Source organism: Ceratina calcarata, unplaced genomic scaffold (assembly GCF_001652005.2).
Source record: "Ceratina calcarata isolate Rehan_Ccalc_2016 unplaced genomic scaffold, ASM165200v1 scaffold147.2, whole genome shotgun sequence".
NCBI classification, from domain to species: Eukaryota; Metazoa; Arthropoda; class Insecta; order Hymenoptera; family Apidae; genus Ceratina; species Ceratina calcarata.
Window position 1 is genome coordinate 936,386 of NW_017135881.1, and position 24,643 is coordinate 961,028.

At 44.8% G+C, this 24,643-nt stretch overlaps 3 protein-coding genes across 6 annotated transcripts; all 3 read right to left on the minus strand.

The window, feature by feature from the left end:
• LOC108631507 (uncharacterized) lies at nt 1-24,313 on the minus strand. 4 transcript variants are annotated; one of them, XM_026819323.1, is made up of 6 exons: nt 21,443-24,313; nt 21,229-21,362; nt 931-1,174; nt 636-793; nt 395-571; nt 1-192 (listed from the first exon to the last, which is right to left on the minus strand). In XM_026819323.1, exons 3-6 carry the CDS (start codon nt 1,113-1,115, stop codon nt 35-37), a joined length of 678 nt encoding a protein of 225 aa, XP_026675124.1. In that variant the 5' UTR covers nt 1,116-1,174; nt 21,229-21,362; nt 21,443-24,313; the 3' UTR covers nt 1-34. The 4 variants fall into 4 exon arrangements, with proteins under 4 accessions (XP_026675124.1, XP_017890968.1, XP_026675126.1 ...); XM_018035479.2 differs by having other exon boundaries at nt 21,229-24,313; XM_026819325.1 differs by lacking the exons at nt 21,229-21,362; nt 21,443-24,313 and adding an exon at nt 11,145-11,638.
• On the minus strand, nt 2,020-3,271 carry LOC108631401 (uncharacterized). The gene is made up of 3 exons (XM_018035288.2): nt 3,065-3,271; nt 2,509-2,820; nt 2,020-2,434 (listed from the first exon to the last, which is right to left on the minus strand). The coding sequence occupies exons 1-3, from the start codon at nt 3,269-3,271 to the stop codon at nt 2,027-2,029; spliced, it is 927 nt and encodes a 308-aa protein (XP_017890777.1). The 3' UTR covers nt 2,020-2,026.
• On the minus strand, nt 3,756-4,910 carry LOC108631404 (uncharacterized). The gene is made up of 3 exons (XM_026819327.1): nt 4,485-4,910; nt 4,303-4,423; nt 3,756-4,236 (listed from the first exon to the last, which is right to left on the minus strand). Exons 1-3 carry the CDS (start codon nt 4,758-4,760, stop codon nt 3,944-3,946), a joined length of 690 nt encoding a protein of 229 aa, XP_026675128.1. The 5' UTR covers nt 4,761-4,910; the 3' UTR covers nt 3,756-3,943.
• Nucleotides 24,314-24,643: the final 330 nt, after the last annotated feature.

The following is a 24,643-nucleotide window of genomic DNA, read 5'->3' on the forward strand; positions in this document are numbered from 1 at the left end:
CTAAATAAGAAAAATTCTTAATGACGAATATAATTTATAATTTGCAGTCCCCGAATCTTCTTCTTGACGAAGGAAGTGGTTCCAGATATTGTTGCCGATTCTTCATGTTGCTCAGGCCCATTTTGCTAATAGTGTCCATGTATTCCGAACGACCAGTGAAAGGCGTCTCCCAAAGAGAGAAACTTTCTGGAACTGCGGACACATTTTTAAAATAGTACGTGCTCACTTTTCGCGGAACTTGACTCGATCCTTTTAATGATTTATTTTATACCAGTGGTGTCGTTTCAAACAAATCGCCTGACAAGCCGACGTAAAACAGAATTCGATACGATTTTACGTTCAACGATCGGAAGTTTGGAGATTTGAAATAAACTATAGATTGAACGTCGCATACCTTCGTATAAAGTTAGCTTTTTGGCCGGTTGAATGGTCGGTCTTTCGATGGCAGTGTATCGGAATCTAGTAGGATCTCTATAGCCCTGTTTTATTTCCGTTGCTTCCGGCGGAAACGGTGAACAATACGGCGAATCGACCGCAGCCTGTAACTGTCTGTACTCCTTGATAGGCAGTCCTGAACACGTTCGAGAGAGTCATCTGCACGGCTTCGTATTTCTTTAGATTTTACCTCTACATACCTCTCTTCGCGTAATCCGTTTTAAAAATACTCATCATAGTCTCGTCCATCGACTCGCAGTTGCTATCTAGCATGGCCGTCGAGAGATTGGTCATTTCTTGATTCACCATCGTCAGCTGATCCAAAAAGTGTCGTTCCTTCTCAGCCAGATATTTGTACCTACACATCGTGATTTTGATTTTACCTTTTAAACTTGATGAGAGACTTTGCGTCCACATTTATGTTTCGCGCGTGAGAACGTATTTTCACGAAGTCGGGACTGTGATTTAAAAAAATAAATTGTTTTCACTTCTCACCTATTTCTGTTACTCTCGTGGCCATGTTCGTCGCACGGACAATCCTTAGGATCGATCCTCGGGGTGTACAATCGAATTCCAGTGCTCATCGGCGGTTGCGCCGGTTTCGCAACAAGTGGTACCGGGTAAGGCCAGTTAAAATCACGATGAGTGAGCGTGACGAAATTTTCCAACGTCGCCGACATTTTCTACCAGTAATTTAACACCGGGGACAGAAGAGAACAATCAGAATTTACATCGGTTCCTGTCGGAAAAAAACGTTCGCCTAGTCAAGTTTATTCAAGTTCAACAAGTATTTACGTACGAATTTTACCGAATAGAATATAAAAGACGCGTTGAAAATTTTATTCTCTTTGAAAAAAAGGAGGCTCACTGCGTTCAACATTATCTAAATCTTGCATACGGATAAATAATTCCTTAACATAAATGAAAATATTAAGCTAAGCTGCTTTTTATTTTAACACTCGTACTCGTAAGTCTCTTTCACACATTAAATCTTATTTACTTTCCGACATTCGTCAATTCCGAATGGATTTTTTTCTTACCAAAAGTCTGTTTGGGAGGAAGGCCGACTAAGCGTTACACGACAAAGAGGACTGAGTCGACTCGTCGGTGCTCGTGGCACAACGAAATTTCGTCACCTTCCGGAACAACCAAAGTATCGTTTCTTTGACCAACATGATCGTGGCGATGACAGCTCTGTACAGCGCATAGTGCAATATAGCATTTAGGAACGTGATACCGATACGCGAGATCACCGAATCGGTAGTTGGTCTCTTCTCGTCGTTCATCTTGCTATACGTGAAAAACCTTTTTTGTCGACAAAACCTGTTCCCAAAACGAATTCGTTCTCTTCAATTCAAACTCTGTATATATAATTCACTGGCAATTTATCGAACAATGAATTCCCAATGAATTCCCGACTGACGTTTGACACGAGCGATTCAGGCCAAAGTTCACGTTTGTCACAGTGACTTAAAAAAATCGTTCATCGTAACGTATACTATAGATTTTCATTCGTACGTGGATCGTGTATTGTTATAAATTACATACGACTACAGGGAATTAAATAATAGGTAAACATGAAATTTGAATGTTAAAAAGAGGTCGCCGTGGTGTCGCTAAATTTGCGATGCGGGGTCGGTGATCTCGAGAGGCGCGCGGAAATTTCCTGTTCTGGTTCCTCCTGGTTTTTTTTCTCATTCTCCGTCTCGAAGCCGTGATCGCCGCCGGGAGGAATTTTCGGACACATCCGCGGGTCCGGAGAGAGTCGTTTCTTCGTCTTCATCCGATACCTGTCCTTCGATTGTTCCAACGACGAAAATAAGTGTTCCTGGGGATTCGACGGGGTCAGCTTCAAAACAGTCTCGTTGTGCGACTGATTATTGCAATTCCTCCTTTGAACGCGGCCCCTTGCCGTCGTGAAAATCGGCCTCGTCGTCTCTTGAACACATCCACAATCCAGCCGCGTGATTGTCGTCATTGTGCCGCACGATTCCAGATACTTGTTAAACTAGAACACGGTCCTATTAATATTATATCGTAAACAGTACGCCATTCCAACAACAATTCAAGTACATTTCTCAATCGGTCCCCAGAGGACGGATGAGAGCTGGGGCTCTGCAGTCTCTCGGATCTGAACGACGGCGAAGCGAGTCTCGAGCCGAAATAATACTCGCCGATCAGACGCTTGATCTCCTGCGAATAGTACCTCTCGCTCAAGTCCCGTTTCATCTGTAGCTCCTTCAACTTTTGCAACTTTTGCATCGCTGTCAACGCGTCTGGCACGCTGTACTCCGAGTAAGCGTTAAATCGTTGATACTTGTCACGAACAGGGACAGTATTGTGTTTCGGACAGACCTTTGCGTAAACATCTGGATGATTACGTAACTGCACAGAAAGTATAATTAACAATGAACGAGTCCTGGCTCCCGCGTCCCGCTATCGTTCAACAAAATCTAAATTCGTATCCTATTCCTAGTAGCGCTTTTTGATTGAGATCCTTTAAAACCAATTGGCAAACTGCAATTCGCAAAAATTTCATTTCTGGCAACTTGTATCTCGCTACCTATGCCAGCTGTCCAGTTTATACGAGAACAAGTACCACGCTGAAATAAGCTCAGTTTAATCATACGTTATTCTTATTAATGTCCGTTTCGATCTCGGCGAGAGTCTCCTGAGACGTTCTCTCTCCCGGATATTTTATGTCGTGCTCGCTAACGCATTCCTGATGATAAGCGCTCGAATTCGAGTATCGCGATGGTTTAGAGTACACGTCTCTGGACCAGCTGTTCCCCACGGCGGTGGCCGTCGGTGACGATGCCTTTCGACGATTGTCCATCGTTTTCGGCCACCTTCAATTCAAAGAACCGGTGAAACCTCGCCTCTGGATCGATTCAGGAAATCGGGTTAAAAGGTTATTAAAAGGCTTTACTCGTCGGCTAGTTTGCCGTGAGCACGACTCGCAGACAGCGTGGTCATATTAATTCATTCCACTTTGCTCATAGATGCATAGCTTTTTATGCATTATTACGCGGAATTTCACGCACTTTCCCTGGCTCTACGTAATTTGTCTGTCTTCCATGCTGCGAGTCAAGCAAACAGTTTGTTGGGCAACTTCACTACCTCCAAAGGCGTACCACTTTTTTGTTTTTTTTGTTTTTTTTTTTCTAATTGTAAATGGCTATACTAATGGAAAAGAACTTTAAAAAGTCCACTGACTGGTGAATCAAAAGTGCGACAACGAAGAAAGATTTTACAATTCAACTTTTATTGAGATCACTAAAATGTTGAATACAATATTTCTCGTGATTGTAGTTGTTCGCTTCGCTTCGCTTAGCCGTACCGTTTCCATTAATTTAGATAATTCAGAATTTTTACAATACCTTACAGAATTTGGATCCGAAACGTTTTTAAAAGCGATTTCAATAAGAGACCTTCGTAAAAAGGTATGACTAGATAGGATACTTGAGTCAGCTATCGTTTACACTGTTATAAAATATGTTAGTATCTTTTACAAGACGGCCATTGCCCAGGCCGGTGCCGCTGTTTTCTTATGATGAATCTTCTGCTTCATGATTGCAGAGCCTAATCTACTGACGTTGTCTTGGTACTCCGATCTCCAAGGAGGTAACCGCGTTTCCTGCGATTCGTCCTCCGTTACTTTCTTTGCCGTTTTCGTCTTCTCTTTATCAAGTCTTCGCTTGTCCAACTTGGACTTGGTCGAAGGTCGGCAATCTATGGTCGCTTTTTGTTCTCTATAGGCAGCGCAAGGTCCTGTGGCTATTTCTTCCATTTGTTCAGCCGCTACCAACCGAATATACATGTTACACTTTTCCGATCACTTTTTTTTCACGCAAATTGTACACTTGCCTTTTACAGAATAGTCCAGCTGGTACGTCGTCTTCATTCGATCCTCGTCGACGCGTTTGATCACTTCGTCTATAGGGGTGCTCTGTAGAATTCCATACAGATTAGGATATTTCTCTTCCAACTGAAACCAGTGTAAGTCGAAAGTAGTAATCACTACTTGTTTCACGTTGCTGCCGACTTACTTTCCTCATGTACGTGCTCGGTTGATCGTGTTTTGTTGCTTCGGACTCTGGATGAGGACCAGTCTTGGCTGGATATAATTTCGGGTCCAAAAGTCGTCCCATGGGACCCGTACGACTCCAATCGTAATCATCTCCGCAGCGTGTGAGGGGCGTCAGTTCCCGTGGAGGCTCACGGCAACGACAAGCACTTTCTTCGCCCAACACGCCTGCCATACGTTTAATTCTCGTCGTTGGCCATGTAAAATCTCTTTTATAAGTCGTCATAAACTGGTCCATGTTTCGTTTTTTCTCAAACACTCTCTGCTATTCCACTTTTTATTTATTTCATTTTGCTCGCAACTTTTGATTCATCTTACGTTTTTCACGAACAAATTTCTCGTGCACTTTGGACATTACGATTTATCTTAAAGTTCAAATGAACATTGAAGGTACACTACGCTGTGATTTACATTGTGCACAAGCAGAAGTGAATTGTAATTTTATTATTTATTTAATATACTGTCATTTTGTCTGTTGTTGACTATAAAAGTTGACGCGGGACCCGTCGTCTGCAACGTTGACGACGTTCAGGCATTTTCATGTCCGTTGACGTTGACGTTGACGTGTCGTAACGCTGAAAGTTCAGTAGTAAGTAATTCCGTCAATTAAAATGGTTGAAACGAACGGGTGAGACTCGTTCGCGCAACTTCCGTCTTGAGATCAGTATAGCAGTATAGTGACGCGTATGAATTAGTTAAGTTGCGACGTCAGCCGTACAAATAAACTTTCGCCAATAAATAATATGGTAGACCGATAAGCTGTTGACACGTTTTACGCGCAATAGTAAACAATGATTACCACGAATTAACAAAAGATGGCACCTACGATCGAAGATTATCGTCTTTGGCTCAATGCCACTGTCAATAGAAATCATCTCCTATTTTCCAAATCAACGCTCCAGCTTGACATTGCGAATCGGAATCATAAAAATCGGGTGAAAATTAATAAACGATTTTATGATTTCCCTTGTTTTATTAAAAATTTCCCAGTACATTTTGACCGTCTGAACGTGGAATTTATGTTATTCGCATGGTGCTTCAATTATTTTGCACATTAGAGCCGACTCGTCTCCGTTGGCTGGTTCGCCGCACGGCGTCAATCTCATTCTCATCCCTTACTTTTTCTTGGCGGCTACTGGCACGGCTCCAAGCCCAACAGACAGTTCGGTCAATGCGGAGATTATAGACATAGGCAAGCGCGATTGCAATCGACAACGATGTCGCGCTCGCTTTATTTCGAGATATATCAATCCCAAGGTTCGGTCACTCGGCTTCCGGAGTTCTCCTCTTCGTTTCCAACGGACCAACGGATTCCATTCGAACATCGTGTCCGTTCCGTCGAGACAGTGACATACAACTCGGCTCGTCAGACTATCTCCCCTTTGATCGTAGCTTTCGTATAAATTATCCTCCAACTCGAATTCTGGGAACCAACGTGATACTATTCGCTCGTAAAATTCTCTTCAAATTCACATAATATATCGTCCGAAGCAGCAGCAGCAGCAGCAGCCGCCCCTTGTGCTTCAATTCAATTCAATTCAAGTTTGGTTGGAGCTTAGTCGGGATGGAGCGGTGATGGCGCGTTCAAACGTATTCTAGGGTACAATCTTGTGAAACAATGACGTTAGGCACGAGCGTCGATCGCTACGATGATGGAACGATGGGTCGGTTCACCCTCGTCGCGTTCAGCTCGTCTGCTGGCGAACCGTTTCGTCCCGTAGGAATAAAAAGCTCGGAAACGGACTGTACTACTGACGGTTGCTCTAAAGATATCGCTGCGTCCACACGGCCCGGAATAGAACTGTGACGTCGTTGTCCGTCGACGAGCGAACACCAACTCTTTGATTCGTCGTACACCGGCTAGCCAATGGGATACGCTTCGAGGTCACCGTTTGAACACGGTCCTACGAATGTCACCCCGCGATTTACTCTTCCTCGTTTGCTTCGGTGAATCAGATTTTTACGAAACCGTCCGACACGTAGTTCGATACTGCAGTCCCTGATTCTCGTGATTCTAGGATTACGCTATGAATAAAATCAGGTTAAACTCCAGGTTCAAGAAACTTCAAAAACGTGCAGAGTTTTTCCAAGACGAAGAACGATCCAGCAGCTAGAGACGGTGACAATAATTTATCGCCAAACTGTATTTCTTCGTTTCTGGTTTTGCTCACCCACGGTCGAGCGAGTGAAACAGTTGGAAAAGACAAATTCGAGAAGACACCGGGGGAAAAAGATAATAGGGGGTTGACATCGGCGCATACATAGCCGATAAAAATCGTTGACACGGGCCGTACCGTAAATTTCTTTGGAGAAAGAATTATTACTGCCTGGCAGGGCTAACGTCCAGACATTCTTACCAAAAACGCGCACGGTGAACACAAAGTTGCGGAGAAACGTGCCGTTACTGACGTTAAGTTACTCGCTCCGGTTCTTCGTTTCTCAAAGTCTTGACTCGGGGAGGGTAAAAAAGAGTGAGGGTGAACCCCGAGAGTACGCGCGATTCCAACGAGAGAACGCGCTGACAAAGGAACGCAGCACGTTGCAAATTAATCCCTGCATTACTCTCTACTTACTCAGAGGTTTTTAACCTTGAATCGTCCAGATTCGCGTTCACTCCTCCGACGCACATTTCATGCACAAGATGTTTAATACAAAAAAAAGCCAATGAACCAATTTTTTATTTGAATTAATTCATAAGGGTTAACAGAGGATCACGGGAATTGAAGTTACTTATACAAGAGGTACAAGTATTTATATCGCGAGAGTAAGGGATGGTTTAGAGTGAGAATCGTGCTTGGACCGTGTTCCAAGTAAGAGAGCATCGTTAATCAGGTGTGACGCATCTTCCAGAGATCCGTGCGATCAGAAAACTAAAATCGTGTAGGTACGAGACAGATAACGAGCTGGCCGACTGTCGCCTACTCGTCTCCCAAGCAGGAAGCAGGCAAACTGCATTATTAGAATAGCCGTGAGATCCATTAGCGATCCAGATTACCACTAAATCCCAAGCCTCGTTTAGATTTTACATTACGAAATCCGCGCGTTCACGAAATCTTTCTATTTCATTTCCACACGTTCGGTGGTAATAACACGGTTCCATCGCCTGGTTGATGGTGGATCGAACATTCCTCCAGCCGCAAAAAGATGAACTGCACGGTTGCAGCGTTAAATTAAAAATGATTCGCGCTTTACGGCGGGACAAGGAGCCGACCGAAGAATCAGCGTGTTTCATTAAATTTATGCTGGCGTTCACATTCTCGTCCGGCGACGTTAGTAGCACCCAATTAAACGTTTGATATAGAGTGGCCCCCCGTGTTTTGACTTTCGACCGGCGTATGTTCGTACGCCAGTCCCGCTGCCGGCGAAAATAATCCCCGTTCGAAGGGGATTCGCGTCGGAGCGACAAGGGAATTGGCAACGAAATTTCGCGGAACGTCGACGCTGTTTCTCCCTTCGTACGAGCAGCGAAAATTACGGCAGGAGGTAAGTTCAGATGCTGAGACCGAGCTTTATCTTCTTTCTTTCTCATCTTAACGACGTCGTTACGTGTCTCGCCGGATAGTTTTATCACTTTCGCCAGTGAATTGGAAGCTCGCAAGATTGAAATCTCATTCTGAATTCATTTTCGTATTTAATAGTTTTGGTTTGGTAGCTGCAATTAAGTTCGATGATACGGCGTAGCTGTTGTTGATGTTGATTAAACTAAAAATTGTACGTCAGATGCAGAGGTGAACCTTCTGTGTTTTCCAATTTTCCTGCGCTTTCACTTTGTTAAATCGTCAAGACGAATAGTCGCTATTATTATTATTTAGGACAAGAATTACGCTTGTTTGTCCCAGTAAACTAACAGTTATACAAAAGTGTTTGCGAATTTGTCGAGGGATTTAAAGGCGACAACCGCTTAATGCAGTTGATTTACGTGGAACACGGGGTCTGGATACCGTTCCGATTCGATGCGCAACAGTTTGGCATGAAGTGAATTAGGATCGACGGGTGTGTCCTCGCTGGACGTAAAGCGACTGTTTCATATCATTACCGATGATCTGATAAATGATTAATTGTCTAAATAATTTGTCGACTCTGTTTCTTGCGCGTTTTTACGACCCTCGTCAGCTCCGTTTACCTCTCTTCAATGTTACTCAAATGTTCAAATTCAATGTGTGACACGTTCAATCAGACGAAACGATAAATAAGAAAGCAAATTCTAGCTCGAATTAAATTCGCTTTATACTAGTTCTGCTGTGTGAGTAGAAAGCGCCATTGAATAATCCCGGCACGTACTGTCCTTACCACCCGTGTCCGACCCCAACGAACTGAAATGATTCTTAGAATATTATGGACAAGTGTTGATGAACGATCTACTGAATGATCACATTGTACTGTAAAATAGGTTGATTGCATATAAGTAGAGTAGCGGTGACATACAATAGTGCTTCGATACGTTTCAACCTACTTTTGTACACGTTTCGTACTCAACAGTACGCAATGCAATAATGTTCACTGTATACGAAAGTCAGTTTATAAAATATTCCTACTGACATTTAATCCCCTCATATTTTTAGCAACTTCTTATTTTTTCTAAAGATTCTCCAAAACTATTCCTTTGGTGACACGTCTTCCCTCAGGATCGTCGTTCACCTCCAGTTCGTCGCGTTTCTCGCGACTAGCCAACTGATTCAGATCTTTTGTTCGAGGAAGCTTTTCTATACATATACGCAGAGACATCGTGTAAGCCGGTTCAAAATCCCGGGAACACGGTGTCGATGTCACATTATTGGATTTCGAGGAACTTCCGGGCATGGCCGGGGCGTTTATTAGCTCCCTTTGAAAAAGCGTCGGCCAACCTCCGGTGAACGAACAGAACGTTCGACGAATAATAAACTCTCGAGGAACGAGAAGGTTATTGTCCGAGCGTCGCGGCGTGTCGCGTGAACGACGATCAAAGTCGCGTGGAACGAGATGCCTGGTTAGGGGAACCAGAGGATCAATCTTCGTACGCGACTCGTTTCCACGTTACGAATATCGTTTAAATGAGACGTTTCGTTAGCGTTCGTAATTTTAGATTCAGATTCCATGAATTTGAAATACCCTCGAGAGATGACTGGAATCAGCTCAGCTAGAATAAAAATATTCTAATCTCCTTTGATACATTACCAACTTGCTTTACGTGAACCACTCTTCTAATAATACGACTGAATCTAACGACACGCGACACTATCGACATCGACAACACTACAACTCGCAATTTTCTCAAGTAACCATACGTGTGTAAGTCGTACGATTTTTCAATTTAATTAGGCGTGTGTCGGTCGACAAATCTCCAAGGATCACGGTGCACGGATCTGGCAAAATACTCGTTAACAATCTGCCAATTAGACACGCGACCGCGCGTATTCCGCGCGCGGAAGGAAAAAAATGATATGGATATGGATCACTCGCGGCGTTACTTGTTGTCGGTGATCAGCGGTCACAGTAGACGTGTCGGGGGCGGTATCTATATATACAGTCGTGACATTTTCCGATTCGATCCGTCTCGGATACACCGACGACACGGGTCGACGTTTCGCGAGTCGTGTCGCGTGTAACGTTTGCCAAGAACCTCTCGGCTAACCGTGGTGCCAGTTTTGCACGAGATAACGCGTAGACGGCGTACCAACGGGCTATGCTCGCTCGCTCGCTCGCTCGCTCGCTTATAGAACACTATTTCTATATTCTCATTATAATTAGACTGTTTCTAAATATGGACGTTTAAATGCGAGTACGCGCCGCATTTAACGCAAGTATTCGCGTGACGAGTGAAATTCACTCGTTAACTTTGGTCGTTAGGCGCCTGAACTTGATCGTGATGGATAGGCTCGGCTACATACTGCTATTTTACAACGTTGCATGTGAAGGTCTGCTGCGTTTAAATATACGTATAGCGATGAATAAAGTGTCCACGCTGTCACGAATGTCATTTTATTTTTAAAATTCCATCATACCAGATCTTTTCTTCTCGCGTTAGTGGATCGAACTGCTCGATTCGTCGTCGTCGTCGTCGTCGTCGTCATCTTTTAGCTACATTTCGAGCGAACCTATTCGCAGACTCGAAACAATTTGTAGAATTATGCTGCCATCGTCGTCTTGACACTCGTTACGTCTCGTGAATTCGATGCCTGCCAAGAAACCCGATGACACAGTATCGAGAATCGACCAGTGACTCGTTACTGTGTAACATGTAGGCTATTATTTTTATTTCTCGTTGGCCAAAACAATTAATACGTAACACTCGACATATACGCATGTGACGCATCGCGTCAATAGATATTGGCGATTTTATTAAAATTTCATCCGTACAGATCCGATTCGTTTGGTAGATCTCTAGCGCGTCTGGAAATCAGTTCTGGAAAAGAATGCGACGAATCACGCTGATCGATAGTTGTCAGTCATTGTATAACACTATCACGCGCTCTTCTCCAGTTGCGACATGGAATGAAAAACCAGCGAAACCGATACGCCACGTATGCCTGGCTATTAAGCATAAAGAACGCGCCGTTCTTATACGCCAAGTCTGGTCGCCCGCGTTTTGCATTAGGCATCACTATACTTTCCCCGGGTCAAATGGAACGAGAAAACGTTTTACCAGTTACTGCCGGCAAGTTGGTTCCATGGAATCGGCGGAAAGTGTGCTCGGTGCGACATGCTTGTCATGGTTTGCCAAGAAGCCCGATTACGTGGTAGCGGTGCGGCGCGGCGGTTTTACAATGAGCGTGTGCCGCAGGACGGCCGCTCGGAGTTGGAAGGACAGCGGTTTTAAAATAAGCTCGCGAGAGTCCCAGCGCTCTGGCAATGCCTATCGGTGCGAACAGTCGGTGCGCGTTCTCCCTTTCAGCAGTCGTTGATCGTGCATCGTCCTCGCAACAGCCGTCGCCGCTAGTTGCGGTCGTGCTTGCAGTCGTGCCGACTGCTGTCCGTCGTTTGCCGGGGAACGGACGCATTGACCGAGCGTGTTCGTCGTTGTGTACGCATCGCGGCTAACGGTGCAACGATCTCGTCGATTGTCGTCCGCTGGTTCTCGCGCGACGAGCACAATAGGGAAGCGAGCGTTTGAACGGTTCGCTAGCAAAAAGAACGCTCGGTTTCGGCCGGGTGTGTTCGCGAGGCCAGGTGACACGTGGTGTGTACCGCGCAGACGATTCGTCACAAAGTTCGTATCCGCAGGTGCTTCGCGTAATTTGCATTTGACGGCGCGTCGCGTTACCACCTCACCGCGACTGCCTTGCTCGCTCTCCGTGCGATATTCGGTTACGGAGAAGGTGATTTCCTTGAAAAGATACACCTCCGTGTCAGCTATGGAGGCAGGCACACGGCAGACGTAAAAATAGGAGGAGGTAATCAACAACGTCTTGAATAGACCTGACCCGATTGTACGAGCCGGTGTCTCTCGCGGGTGGACGTGGCAAGTAATTTTGTCGTTGGAACATCAGAGAGTGATCGAGATAGAACCGGACAGACGCGAGCCATTTAACCAAAGAAAACTATATACGTTAATTTGCATTTAATGTGCAGAGAATTCTCTGATCAGATAGTGAAGCGTGACGTCGCAACGTTTCACAGTTAAAGAAATTTATAGATCGTTGTGTACATAGTACATATGCGCTCACGTACTTGGCCACGTCCGACCACAGAGTCCGTTTCTGATATCGTTCCTCGTATCGTTGAACGATGTTTTCGTTATTTTAAGACAATGCTCGCGGCTGAACGACAATCCTCACAGGCGGCGGCGGCGGCGGCGGCGGCGGGTAAAACGAAAGAGAGACGGTGAATTTGCGAGGGCGACGTTTCCTCCAGTGCGAGGCGATATTAAAGCCCGAGTTTTGTACACAAAGGCACGGCCGGTAGAAATGGCCGATCAAAGAAGCAATGTTTCCAGTAGCACTTCATTAAAACGCGCAAGCGTGTTTTCCCTTGTCTCCATTGTTCAGGCGGTGCCGTTTTATTAACTCGCGTCAACCGGCGGAGAATCGGCGCGCATGTATCTGTTTGCGTTGACGGAAGCAAAACTCGTGTACCAGCGATTCAACTCGCGGTATTAAAAGGATTCGCAGCCGGGAACGATAGGCCTTGATCAGTTTCACGGAACGCGCCGCCGTGGCAGCGGCGATGTGTGCTCGCCCGTTTGTATGTTGTTCTATTCAAGCTGTGTTCCGATCCACACGCGCTGCTCTCGCTCTCGCTCTCGGCTCTCGTACACTCTCTCCATCATTTATAAACTCGACCGGTTTCATGCGCTCATCCATTTTTTATCCCCGGGTCTTTAAGCTTTCGATACCGCCCACGAGATTTCAAGTTTCGCGCGGCCCGCCGCATCGCCGCGAAATTTATTAACCACGAAAAGAATAGATCCCGTGTTCGATTCCCTCGGTTAATACCGTTCAGCGAATCGAAAGTCGGATGAATTGCACGCGCAGGGAGTATCGCGTTTCACCGGCACTCACCACAAATATTTGAATTACAGGAAACGGCGGTGGTGGTGAACGATAGCTGACAAAAATCGTCTCGGGCGAGAAAGCAACGATTGTGAACCTAGAGAACGGTGAAACGGTATTCCGCGCACGGTTCGTTTACCGGTCAAAAGTGTATCCGTGTTTAGGATCGGATCGGCAGTGTCGTTTCGCGCTGTGAATCTCTCATTCGTGAGCAGATACAGTGGAGAAAGTGGTTCGAGCCGGTGCATGGTCAGACAGCGGGTCGCCCAACACCCAAGCGGTCGTCTCGCCTTTCGCCCCAGCCGTCAAGAAAGTTTATCGTGCTGCGTGATAGCAGAATTAAGAAGAATTAAGAAAAGAGTGAACGCGGACCGGAATTATGTGACGATCGAGCAAATGTCCGTTAACGTTAGTTGCGTCGAAGCGGAGCCACGATATTCCGCACCCTGGTATTCCAACATCGACGTGGCACTCATGGGAATTCAAAGCACTGCTCAGTTCGTCGAGAAGTACCACCATATTATCGGTAAGATGACATTTTATTTTCGTCGTTAGAATTAGTTGAATCATTCAGAAGTCAGGTTTGACTTGAAATTCGCTTTCAACACAGACATGTCCGATGTCAAAATACTGTACACTGTTTCAAGATTTTCATTTACGACCGTAATACCAAACGCGGCGATCAATCAATCTGACCTCTTCGTGATTCGTGCCATTCGATACAGAGAGCCTGAAGAAACTGTGAAAATATTTATATTTTTATTAAAAAACTTATTAATTGCAAATAATTGCAACTACGTTAACGAAAATATCGAACGTCTGATACATTACTTATTTATCATGCATTTTCAATGACGAAACTCTCGACAATCGACGTTTCTCAGTTGCACGATCCTACTACATAATTTCCTCGTGGTGATCGTAAATCTGCCAACTTAAATGTAGTTCCGCGGTGAAAACTTGGGTCACCACGGCTCGCGTACGAGCGAAATAAATCGAATCGTCTTGCGTACGCACGGACGGTTTACATGACGCTACGGATTTATTTGTGAAAATGTAATAGGTTCGCGTGATTTTTCTCATGCTGTTTTACGGTCGTTTCGCGCTCTGCCATAAAGTTAAACGCGGATTAAAAACAACGAAATTTGATTTTGGTTAACTTTCTACAGTTTGTTCATTGCTCTCGTAGTTTCATCGTAATTGTAGAGTGATTATAGAATCCCAATACAAAAGTATGATTTTCTCTTTCTACCTGAAAATTCATTTATAATAAGTTTACATTTTCTTTAAAGAATTCTCGGATTGTACGATCATGTCTGTATGAATGTCATATCTAAGGATTAATTAAAGATAACGTCGACAATTGTACATTGACGAATGTTTCGAACCGTGTTAACATGTGTATCTGACCACGATCATCCACTTCCCGTTGAAGAGTATCATTGAAACATCGCGCGGAGCAGGAGATCCCTGCGACACGCGTTGCCTTCATCCCGTTCTTCTCAATTTCTCATTTTCCACGACACTCTGACTGAACGGTAAATCTCTCTGTAAAAACTCACTTGTACACTGTAAATCAAACGTCTGAACAGAAGCTAACTCCACGCGCCCCCATTAAAAATAAACCATCGCACCGGGTCAGCGCGCCTGATTCTCGGCCGCAGTTAGACCAAAAAGAATTCACCCGAAATACTGTGTTTTCCCGTGAATCGCGGAGAGACGACCGGCGGCGGCTCAGCCGAGACGAATTTACTCACTCGGCCGGATTACAAAATTTCGCAGACGTTGCAAGATTCAAAGACGATGCGTTTTCGTCCCTGGTGAATCGCGATGTTGTCGCACGTGTATCGTCGAGAAAGGACCTATAAATATAAAGAGCGGTGCGTCTATTCAGTAGATCAGTTTGTCCGATCAGAATCATCGATCAACAGACGGAAATCGGCTACGTTTAATGAAGCGAACGGACGAGAGACACACAGGTGATACAGGCTTTTCGCTGTAGCTGGCGCAAATTTAGCTTCGTGGTGTATTTTACGTCCATTCCTGTAACCGTTGATGAAACGTGATCGACGGACAGCGATCAGGGTGGGGTCTACGTATATATTTAAAACCGTTCCGCCAGAGATTTTCCCGGGGCCGACTGTGTTGACTGCGTCAGGAAGACTGACGCGTTCGACAATAATTCATCGACCGTTCGTTTTCGTCGTCGTTTCGCCTATAAGGCCTGTAGATCGATCGATTTCTTCGTCGACGTTCATTGTTTCCTCTCGACACGCGATCCGTCTCTCCCGAGGCTGTACTGTTGCCAATGGAAAAATCGATTGGCTCGTAATTTCGCTCGTTTATTGATAGTCCGTTCGAAATGAACCGTCACGTTATTCTTTAGGTCGTCCTCCTCGAATACGCCTTTCACTTAATTTCACGTGTTACGAGAAACACGCCCTCCGCTTCTAATGCTGTTAGAACCGAATGAAAGCACGCATGCGATGCTTACGTTCGCGGAAAGGTTCATTAACACTTTCTGAATTTAATTAAGAACGTCGTTGAAAGGACGCCAGTTAATGACTGCTTCTTTCTCTGATACTATATTCGCAAACGTATTCCATACAGACTACAGACTGTCCAATTAATTTCATTAACACGTTATAGTAAAACCTGGGCTCGAGATCGGATCGAATAGAATCGATCGAAGGAAATTGAATCTGCTTGAAACGCATTTGATCGTGATTTGATCACTCGCTGATGATCATTCGTTTCTCTAGCACGAGCAGAGCAGCGCGCACGGAGTCCGTAAAGGCTCTTATTTTAGGTGAACAGATAGTACATCGATTTCGTGCATAGACCTATATAGAGCGATCGGTTTCATGGATTACTGCCAGCTGCCGTGAGCCCGTACGCGTGCGTATTCGTGCATGTCCACCGGCGAACGTACGTAGGTACTCGTTTCGCGTGAAAACTGTCTGGGCAAGCGTGACTCGCATGATACGCCGAGGAAAATTTCATAGTTGACAGATGCTCGCCTACGTCACGACTTTGAAATAATACGCATTGGACCAGTGGCAGCGCATCGCAAATAAATCCGTTTCTACGAATTTGTTTTCGAATTACATTCAGATCTTCTGTAATAATTGTCGAGATTTGGTAGTCATAAGTCAATCGATTCAACTATAATGTCTACACAGGACAGAATTAATCATGCCGAGATTGACAAGTGGCAGCTATCTGATTCGCGCGGGATCGTAGTTAAAAAAATGTTTTATCACCACGGTTCCCTAAACAGTTGCCGCTGTCGTGTCGTTTTTCTTTCTATAGTGGTATATACTATACGTGGTAATAAAAATCGTTGGAAATGTTTGCCGATTACGTAACGGTGGCGTCGACGGTTTGTCAATTGTAGGTACCCGAATTTAAACGATGGAGAAAAAAAACTGTCGAAACAGTAGCACGTGTGCAACGTAAATTCGGTTAGCGGACGAAACGCAGCAGCCACCCGATAACTTTTGAGTCGATCTCTCGCGTAAGAACGTGTACGATGCTCAATAAAACCGGCCGCGGTTATTTTTCAACATACTAAATATTTTTCTTTCGTTATCCGTCATTCGGTTAAGGTACACGACCACGATCTATCGCGATCCATCATATCCCGTGGACACACCGGTGGCGTTGCCGTTGCAGATAGAAGCACCATTTGTAATTGGTAATTAGATGCGACGTCGTGCCGGTCGTGTTCTCGATAAACGAGTGGGACGAGTTGTTGACGAGTTATTACAATTTGTGAGAACACATTTCTGCAACGCTCTGCCAAATGATCGTAAAAGCAACGTGAAAAGTGTCGCAAGAGTTCACATTGTGTACACGGAGTGGGATGCCTTCGAGTACTTTCCGAAATTCTTGTTCGTAATTCACGTCGCGCGACTAATTCTATGCATCGTACGCGTTACACAGGATTTCAACAAGTCGACGAACTTGTAATTCATACGGAGGTGCGTTTATCCGTTACTGAGAGTCACAAGACGATGCTTTTAATTACAATTCGTTACAAAGTGCATGTCACTTTACTAATCTTCATTCAGACGGATTATTGCCAATTTAATAGTAGCAATTTGTGCTCACGGCATATATAACCAAGATTAATCGAGCCTGTTCCCTGCTTAATCCTGTTAAAACTGTTCGGCAAGATCGAGTATTCAGATCGATATAGCGTATCTTGCTCGTACGCGGCCCATAGTATTTGGCCGAGATCCCCGTTTCTGCTGTACGTATCTACATAGAATTCGACCGGCTGGCATACGCTGGATCGCATGATCCATAAATAAGCTCTATCCACTCCGGCATCATTTGTACGCATCCCGTCGTACCTATACGCGACCGCCGAGATAACTATAGTACCTAACATGATCCGCGCAGAAAAATATCGTTAGGTTGCGAATAAAATTATGTATATATCTGTCTATTCCTGTACACTTCCGTTCGCGAGTTCACGGACACCTACATTCGACCGTTCTTCGATTAGATTCTCCGTGAGATTTTAACATTGTTCATATCGAGTTTCAATTTCAATAATCGCGACATCTGCAAGTCATTCCAGTTGGTTGGAATACTCGCACTTTTGAAACTAGACCTCTGTTACTGGAGAATGTATATTCGTGTAATACGCGAAGGACAGCGGCGTGGAAGCAAAACGGTACGCTCGACGAGAGGCCAAAGGCCTAACGCGGTTGGGTTTCTACGCTCCGGGATGAATTCCGCGTATTAGAAGGTCTTAGAACCAGGCTGGGTAGGCCGTGGTGAGCAAGCATAGTACGTGTGCTGCACGCACACGTGCCGTGACACGAAAGTTTCTTGCACGGCTTCCCGGCTAGACCTCGTGCAAGCGTCGTCGACGACGATTATTAAACACGCGCGAGACACCATACCCATTTAATGGGACAGAACCTTGAGGCTTAATTAGCTTCGCGTTTCGCCCCGCGCGCCGCCGCGGTGTCTTCATCATCCACCCGGTAAATCTCTCGTGTCAATGATGGAAATAGCCGGTGTTTCGGCTATTTCTGACGGACGGTCTGCCGCCACCGAGTTTTGATTCGTTATTCTTGGAAGTAATTTTCAACAAAGCCCTGCATCTCTCTCTGTGTTACCCAAATCGCGGGTATTCCTACGATTCCGAAATCTCTTGTTGTTCGCGGAAGTAGTTCTGCGAATTCATCGTCCTGCGAAAACTTGCACGCGATCTTTGCTAGCTCGCGACTGTTGGTGGAAAGTAAGGAGTAACGACAAGGGAAATGAACCGTTGTTGTTCAGACGCAGCGCACGTCTCAGGACGCGAGGGAACGTTTGCACGATTTCATTCAGATGGACTCTCGGTGGCTGGATAAAGTCCATATTTCGACGATAAAGTTTATGTTTCAAGATACGTCAGCGCGTTGTTTCTAATACAAGTGTCAACTGCGGCGGTGAAATGCTTAGCTAAATTCGTGCATGACATAGCACTGACGTTACCACATGACATAATGCTGAAACTAATGACGTTACGCTCGCTCGTCCTAGCGTTTTATATGAAACGATGACTTTAAGTACGCGTCTCCACACGCCTTATCGGATATTCTCATCTCCATTTCTTTAAAAGTACGCTAAATCTTTCCCTAACTCAATATTTTCAATGTACCTTTTGGCGGCGTTCCATTATAAACAACGAGGTGTAAATTTTTATTTAAACACAGCGTCGATAAAAAAAGAAATTTAGAAACTGAAGAAATTTATTCCGTAACTAAGAAGACGTTTCTGTCGATCCGAACAAATGCGTTTCGCAATCGAGTGAAAATATTTCAAAACGTCATACCATTCGTTTTGATATCTTTTATTTTACTCCTGTCACCGCCATCTGCTAAAATTGTTGAACCGTTGTGATGATGATTTTTACAGCGATTATCGAAAGGTGTTAACATATGGTTTCACGGATTCTACACTCCACGTGGAGGTGAAAACTCTTCCGATTCATGTATTGTCGAATGGTAAGGTTGCGTGTTTGTCGATCAACGAACTCTCGTGTCTCGTGAATCGATCGGAGTACCGATGCCAGGAAAGCTAGCGAGCTTGCAAGCATCACTGCCGCCTGGCGAGCTTTCGTTTGGAAATAGTTAACGGTGACCGTACGGTGGCGACTCCTCCGGTCCGACGATGAAAAGCTCGGGGGGTATAGAACGTAGTGAGAGAGCGAGAGAGAGAGGGAGAGCTCGGAGAGCTTCAAGCTCGGGCGTGAAGCTCTACTCGGGGAAGGCACACGCGACGAAAAGTACCGGCGCGTGCGGCGACCTTGCGATATTTTTGCGTGCCGCTAAAAATAATTCGCGCATTTTATAATACGACCGAGCCTCGCCGATCGTCGATCGTTTCGCCGCGCATACTCTGCACATTTGAAAAATTCGGAAGCCCGACCGGTGGACAACCGACGGAATCGTTGCTCGATCCAGATTTAATCGCGGCCTCCTCTTTTCGACTGATGTAAACAAATAAATGGCCGAACAAATAAACCCCTGTTAATCGTAATGTCTGCAGGATTTTGGGCAGGAAAAATATTGACGGTAGAACAGATGCGTTGAGCGAGCGTCGTCTCTCTCGGGGGAAGACGATATCGATTTTGTCCAATTGTTTAGAATGTGTACAAGATCAAGGCGTCTCAAGAATGGTTCGCAGTAACTGATTTAATTGAAGTTTAATCGTAGCCCTCGATGTTAATTACCGGTGTCGTCGACGCGACGCGTGACTTTGTGCCGTACGGTTGAATTTCCTGGGGTCCTTTTCAAGTCCCGTCTAATTGTATTGCCATTAATCTAAGAGACGTTTATTTTTAGCGTATGCTCTCATCCGGACGATTCGATATACGACGCCCATCGGATGCAAAAGCATTAATTTAATTATTTTATTTTCGAGTCTCGGTTATTTCCGACGTCGGTCTTCGGTGTCTAGGTCATGTGGTGACGAGTTCGTAGACTCAACGTCAACAGAAAATCGGTGATTCAATTTTTCAATCTACGTCCCGCCTGCTTGCATCTTTTATCATTATAATTAGACCAAGTATCATATTGCAAATTACTGTAACTTGAAAATTCGAGATAATTTTAGTAGAGATACAACATAGTTATTACATTATTATTGTTATTACACGTTTTCCATCTGATGCCTTTCTCGGAAACTCGATGCGAATCCTTTCCTTGACTCTGACGACCAATCACATCAACAGGGTGGTTCGACCATTTGTTGTGAACGAGACGGTAGAACGGTGGGATTCGTTGGGCTACGTTGTGTACGCGACGCAGACCAAGTGGTGGCGATCATGTGAGCACCAGAACAGAATTAACACGAAGGGGGGCCAATTCGGTATTTCTGGCGCGATTGTCCGGCGAAAAATAGATTCGTATGGCGGTTCGGATTAAAAGATGCCACTGGGACGATTATTCTGGCGCTGTTACGCTGCCCGTGTCCTTCCGTAATTCTTTCTCTCTCGCATTCCCGTCTTTTTCGTCTCTCATTGTTCCAGTTACCGGCGATATCGTTGAATGTCAGAATGTCATCTTCTATCGTTGAACGATAGGCACCCTTTAGCATCGTCTGTCATCGTAGTCACTCAACATGATTTCATAATTTTCTAAAATCAACCTATGCATGCCTCGCACACTTTTTCACTCTTGTTCAAATCTCTGCGTCGGAAGGTAATATAAACTGTTTATCGACGCAAGATCAGAACTTAGTCTCTCGCTTTGTAGGAATTCTTATCAAATTCTACGATGGAATATTAAAACGTTGAAGGCGGCGCGGCGGCGTCTCGTGTCAAGATCAGGATTTATGATCGACGATGCTCTCAACGAGCTAAAGCGTTTAACGTCTCATTATATCGTTGCGTAACGTGCATCGTCATGCAACACCTTCGACGGTGGATAAGATTGAAGGTAGGCGCGCGAAGGTATCCGAATCACTTTGGTATCCAACGCACCCGGTATTCAAACCTTGTGTGCCCCAACTGTATATTTATGCTCACCCGCTTACTTTTTACGCTCGATACTATAAATATTATTACACGAAGATTTGCGTATACACACTTTTTCAGCGGCCTGACGTTAGGAACACACCCTCTCCATCTCGGATTCTCCAAACCAAATCGTGACCAATTAAAACGTCTCGTAACGAGTCTTATTCGTTCTTTCCATAATTTTCTCCGATAACAGATAAACGTTTTCTACAAACCTGTTTGCAAACCTGTTTGTTCAGTGTCGTAAATGACGGATATATCCTGAATGATCATCCCCCGCGATATATCAAATTCCCGTTCGTTTCATTGGAGAGATAAATATTCCACGTAGTGTTCCATTTATTTTTCACTGAAATCCGACCAATATGAAAGGCTATAAATTTTCGAATATGGAATAGTTGGCACGCGTTTCTCTATCATTCCGCCCACCCATATCGTTCGGTAGCCCCGATAGCCATGGTCTACTGCAGCGCAGTATAACGTGGAATTAATCTACGTGTCACGAGGTTGCGATCACCGCGACGCGACTGTTCGTTATGCCGGGCGAGGCTCTCACGTGGCGATGCAAATGATTTTAAATAGGCTTGTTGGCCGAGAGTGTGCTCGAAATAGCGACAATCAGTCGATGACACTGCGCGTTGCTCTCTCGTGACGGCGCGCGGCGGGTTCGACATCGGTCATCAAGCCAGCTCATCCGGGGTGTAATGTGTAATGTGTATATCGTCATCGACCGATGACGAGTGAGACCGCGAGTGTATCGAATTGCGACTGCTTTCGTTCGCTCGCCTCGTTACCTACTTCTCGCTCCTAGATACACGATCCTACAGACTACAGAATCCGCTCGGGGATCAACTGTTATTTCTAAAATTAGACTTGACCTTGTCACATACATCTTTCGCTGAGAATAAATCCTATGATGTCTCGATGATGAATTGGGTAAAAGTCGATAAAGCGTGACGTTAGGGTGGCAGATCCTATTATAAGATAATTTACGTCGACGTTTCATCATGATCAAGCTAAATCTCGCGTAATTGTGGTACCTTCTTATTTCTACAATTTTACATGGAATATTGTCAGTAGAAAATTGTAGGTATTTGCATTAAATACACTTTGCATTTCGTCGACATTAAATTGTAGTTTGACGAGAATTGAGGATCTTTGTTTACAATCATTTTCCGTTTCAAGTCGTTCAAAAGTCTTTTAAAAAGCTTTTAAGCTACAGATTCGCATTGTTTTCTACTGTTTGTTACTGTCGAACATTAACTAAGTGTTTCACTCAATTACCGTTCAATGGCAACTTGGTCGTGACCAGGTCGTGCCACTTCCGTTCTTTCTCTCATCTCGATATCGTCGTCTCTATCAACTTTCACACGAGCATCTTACTTATCTGTGCACAATAATCGTTGGCCACGATTATCATAAAAACGCCGAGTGAAGTAATGTAATTTCGAGATATCTCCACTGTCTGCCCTGTACAATGCACGACTCCTTAAACTCTTAACGCAAGCCAGTAATGAATAATTTTGATCGATGTCACTTATTAGTCCACGTATTTCACAATTATTTTAACCGAAGCGGTTTTACGATTTAACACATTACTAAAATAAATTTCTCATTTATACACTTGAAGACGTCTTCCAAAAATAGGGTGTGTTCTCGAAATTTCGCATGCGTAACAATCTACACGTTCAGACGGTTTCTCCCACATAAACTTAACAGAATCGAATTTCTAACCCACCCACGATTTCGTGGAACAATTATAGTAACATATTTGTGTGCAACACAACAAGAAGCTGTCGTTCGGACCGCGTGCGTTCGATCGTCTAGCCAGGAGCAGGGCGTCGCGTCGCGTTGCGTCGGAATCGTCAACAGCTTCGTTCTCTATCTTTTCCTGGCTCTCGAAGGACACTCGCAAGTTTTCGTTCGGACCGCAGGATGAAAGCCGGTTTCCCCGGGCGATAAGAAGCTTTCAAAGCGTGCAGACGAGTCGCAGATAAGGCTGGCTGACTGGCAGACACTTGGGCGTCTCGAGGTGCGAACGCGAACGTAAACGCTAAAGATAGCGCGATTCGCGGTTGTCCCTCGAGATTCGTTTCTTGGCCAATCTTTTTATCCGTATTTTCACCGTATTCGCTTCTATCCTCTATCTATATCCCACGTCGTTGCAACGTCATTTTCATAATTTAACCAATTCTGTACATCTCCGTTCGCTCTTTACTTTGAGAGCCCACAGGAAATGAAACAGGAAAATATTCTCATACGAGATAAATATGGCAAAAATAAATAGCTTGTCATCTGGTGTTAAAATGTACGTCCGACGTATTTCATTGGATTTGGACTGGTAAAAATTGGGAAGAACTTTTGTTAAAATTCGAAATCCGTATACACCAACACTGTTTCGAGTATCACATCATTCCTTTATAATTCTGTCGACTCGTTACATTTTTCGTAAAGAGTAGTAGTCGTTAATCGAATCGAAACGGATGCAAGCCGTCGACGTATTCGCGAGGCGCCCGCCCTGTCGACGATCTTTGATATTTTTCGAGCAAGTAACGCATACGCAGGCTAGAATTTCTGGGCGCATTCGATAAATCAGTCGGCGATTTTCCGCTCGAAAAAATAAAGAGTCCCGGCTAGCTAGGCCAGCGCTGATTTACGATCGCCGTATAGGCGGCCCGAGGTGTGGTCTGACTTGCATTAGAGAATGAGTCTCGAAATAGTCCCGGACGCGGAATACATCCCTAGGAATATTAGGCAATGCCCTCATGGCGATTTTTATCGTCCTACGTCATTAGCCGCGCCGCTACTGGAAAGAAATGTCCCACATTTTCGCCCGCGAACGTTAGGTAATCCCACGCTTCCTCGATCGTTCCCTTTCCGCTTTCGCTTTTCGATCCGTTGGCTCATTGAATCACTTTTCTCGTCCCGATTATAAAAATAGTAGAATCATTCATTCTGTAATAAGATCCAGTGATATCAACCTGCGAGGTAAATCTTTTCGTATGTCAAGTTCTTCCGATCGAAATATAGAGATTACACGTTACATGCAATGTAGCAAGACAAAAGTTCGCGGCAGAGTTGCTTGAACCGACGAATTTAGAAATTGCACGTTCGCCAGGAATTTCTTATAGCGTTTGGCAAACGGAATCGATATTCTCGACAGAATCTTATACGATTTACCGGGGACTTTACAACTTCGCGTTGCAGCCTCCTCCGCCGTCCTCCTCTGCCACCGGCCGCTATCTCTCTTCGTTCTTATTGTTCCTCAACGCGTAACAACTTCGATAACAAATCATTCTACTCCTATTTACAAACAGCTGCTTTCTGCCAACGATTCCTCTCAACAAGCGTCCGACGGGTCGATCCTCGGCTCCCGCTCAGCCTCTTCTAACGATCGTTTCTTCACTCGCGACTCGTCGAAAAAGATACCAGTACTGTTGGTGCTCGGTTTTCGATATTTCTCGAGCAACGACGATTTTTAATATCCTTGAATCGAGTCGCAGACTTTAAAGCTAGTGAAAAACATCTCTTCGCGCAGCCGCTCGATCGTTATAAACAAATAGTCGAAGCGGTGACTGGCGTGTGACTATGAGATACGCGAGGGCCGGTGGGCACGCAGACGCGTCTCGC

Excerpts from the sequence above, each read along its gene's own strand:
- LOC108631507 (XM_026819323.1), bottom strand. The coding sequence starts at position 1,115 with ATGTCGGCGACGTTGGAAAATTTCGTCACGCTCACTCATCGTGATTTT. Across the intron at positions 794-930 it reads CACGAGAGTAACAGAAATAG|GTACAAATATCTGGCTGAGA; the intron begins GTGAGAAGTGAA and ends CACGATGTGTAG. Across the intron at positions 193-394 it reads AAAGCTAACTTTATACGAAG|TTCCAGAAAGTTTCTCTCTT; the intron begins GTATGCGACGTT and ends ATGTGTCCGCAG.
- LOC108631401 (XM_018035288.2), bottom strand. The coding sequence starts at position 3,271 with ATGGACAATCGTCGAAAGGCATCGTCACCGACGGCCACCGCCGTGGGG. Across the intron at positions 2,821-3,064 it reads CGGACATTAATAAGAATAAC|TTACGTAATCATCCAGATGT; the intron begins GTATGATTAAAC and ends CTTTCTGTGCAG. Across the intron at positions 2,435-2,508 it reads CTGGGGACCGATTGAGAAAT|TATCTGGAATCGTGCGGCAC; the intron begins GTACTTGAATTG and ends TAGTTTAACAAG.
- LOC108631404 (XM_026819327.1), bottom strand. The coding sequence starts at position 4,760 with ATGGACCAGTTTATGACGACTTATAAAAGAGATTTTACATGGCCAACG. Across the intron at positions 4,424-4,484 it reads CGAGCACGTACATGAGGAAA|TTGGAAGAGAAATATCCTAA; the intron begins GTAAGTCGGCAG and ends CACTGGTTTCAG. Across the intron at positions 4,237-4,302 it reads GCTGGACTATTCTGTAAAAG|CGGCTGAACAAATGGAAGAA; the intron begins GCAAGTGTACAA and ends TTCGGTTGGTAG.